This window comes from Octopus bimaculoides, chromosome 6 (assembly GCF_001194135.2).
Source record: "Octopus bimaculoides isolate UCB-OBI-ISO-001 chromosome 6, ASM119413v2, whole genome shotgun sequence".
NCBI classification, from domain to species: Eukaryota; Metazoa; Mollusca; class Cephalopoda; order Octopoda; family Octopodidae; genus Octopus; species Octopus bimaculoides.
The window spans coordinates 71,182,058-71,183,517 of NC_068986.1; the positions used below are offsets into that span (position 1 = coordinate 71,182,058).

The 1,460-nt window shown below is 27.2% G+C and overlaps 1 protein-coding gene across 1 annotated transcript in view; it reads left to right on the forward strand.

Annotated features, from left to right (window-relative positions):
* LOC106873438 (glutamate receptor ionotropic, kainate 2) overlaps positions 1-1,460 on the forward strand; it is a 79,416-nt gene that overhangs the window by 25,562 nt on the left and 52,394 nt on the right. Inside the window, exon 2 of the mRNA XM_014920796.2 lies at positions 1,129-1,299. Within this exon, the coding sequence (XP_014776282.1) occupies positions 1,129-1,299 (171 nt within the window). The remainder of the gene's footprint in view (positions 1-1,128; positions 1,300-1,460) is intronic.

Consider the following 1,460-nt stretch of genomic DNA (forward strand, 5'->3'; position numbering starts at 1 on the left):
TATATATATATATATATATATATATATATATGTATATATACACATATATAATATTAGGGAATACAATTCCAAAACTTACAGGGAAAATTCAATTTAGCAATTCTAACTCAAATTTCCCAATATATAAATACATATATAATTAAGAGAAAAACCAACTATTAACAAATTCAACGATGAAAAATGTCATTCAAAACATCTAGAAAAATAAATATACCACAAAAGCCCTATTCCAAAAATAAATAAATTACATAATCAATAAATAGCAAATAATCTTAAAAGATTACGCGCGTTTCGTGGCTATATTTTAAAATTAACTTGGTTTCATCTAAAAATATAGCCACTCTTCAGGTCTATAAAAATTATAAGAATAAAAAAAATAATAATAAAATCAATGTACGTATCTAAACTTATAATAAAATATCAAATAAATATAGAATAACATTTTTTCACAATGAATAATCGAAACGTATTTAATAACATTACTTAAAATGAAAACATTACTTATCGGAGAATTTCTATGAAACTAAAATTTTTAGATGGAATCAAATTAATTTTAAAATATAGCCACGAAACGCGCGTAGTCTTTTAATATTATTTGCTATTTATTGATAATATAATTTATTGATTTTCGGAATAGGGTTTTTGTGGCATATTTGTTTTTCTAGATGTTCTGAATGACATTTTTCATCGTCGAATTTGTTAATAGTTGTTTTTTCTCTAAATCATATATGGCTCAGCGGTTTTCACAGAATTGTGGATGACTTGTTGATATGATGGGAATAAAATGCAGCAAGGTGATTTGGTGTTTGCGTGAGTTTTCTTGTATGTGTGTATTGGTGTGGGGTTGTAAATATATTGTTTTGGAAACAAAATGGCTGGACAATGTAGGGATAGAAAACAAAATACTGAGCTCTTCTCGTTAGTGGTCCGTGTGCGAACTGAAAGAAAAGTAATGAGCCGCTGGAAAATAACGATATGGGATGTTAAGTCGTCGGCTCTAATTGACTACGGATGCGTGCGCGAATGTTATGCGTATATCTATGCATGCGCGCGCGTGTGTGTGCGTGTATACATATCAGTGTGTGATAAGTATAACGTTTATACCATCTCGTATTTTATACTTGCCAGCTTTAGTTGGTGAAAAAGGACATGTGGAATTAGATTTCTTTCGAGATGCTGCTGAAATTTTGCTCAGAAACACAACAGAATATGAAGAGCAAGAAAACTGTACTATTGAATTTATACCTTTGGAGTTCGATTTAAATAACGCCTCCAATGTACTACAGAATCTTACATATGGTAAAATTTTACTATCTTGTTAATATTTTATGTTAATAATAATAATAATAATAATAATAATAATAATAATAATAATAATAATAATAATAATAATAATATTCATTAAAAAAATCTATTTAATTAAGAACAATAGTTCTATTTGAAATATTCTTTGTTTTGTA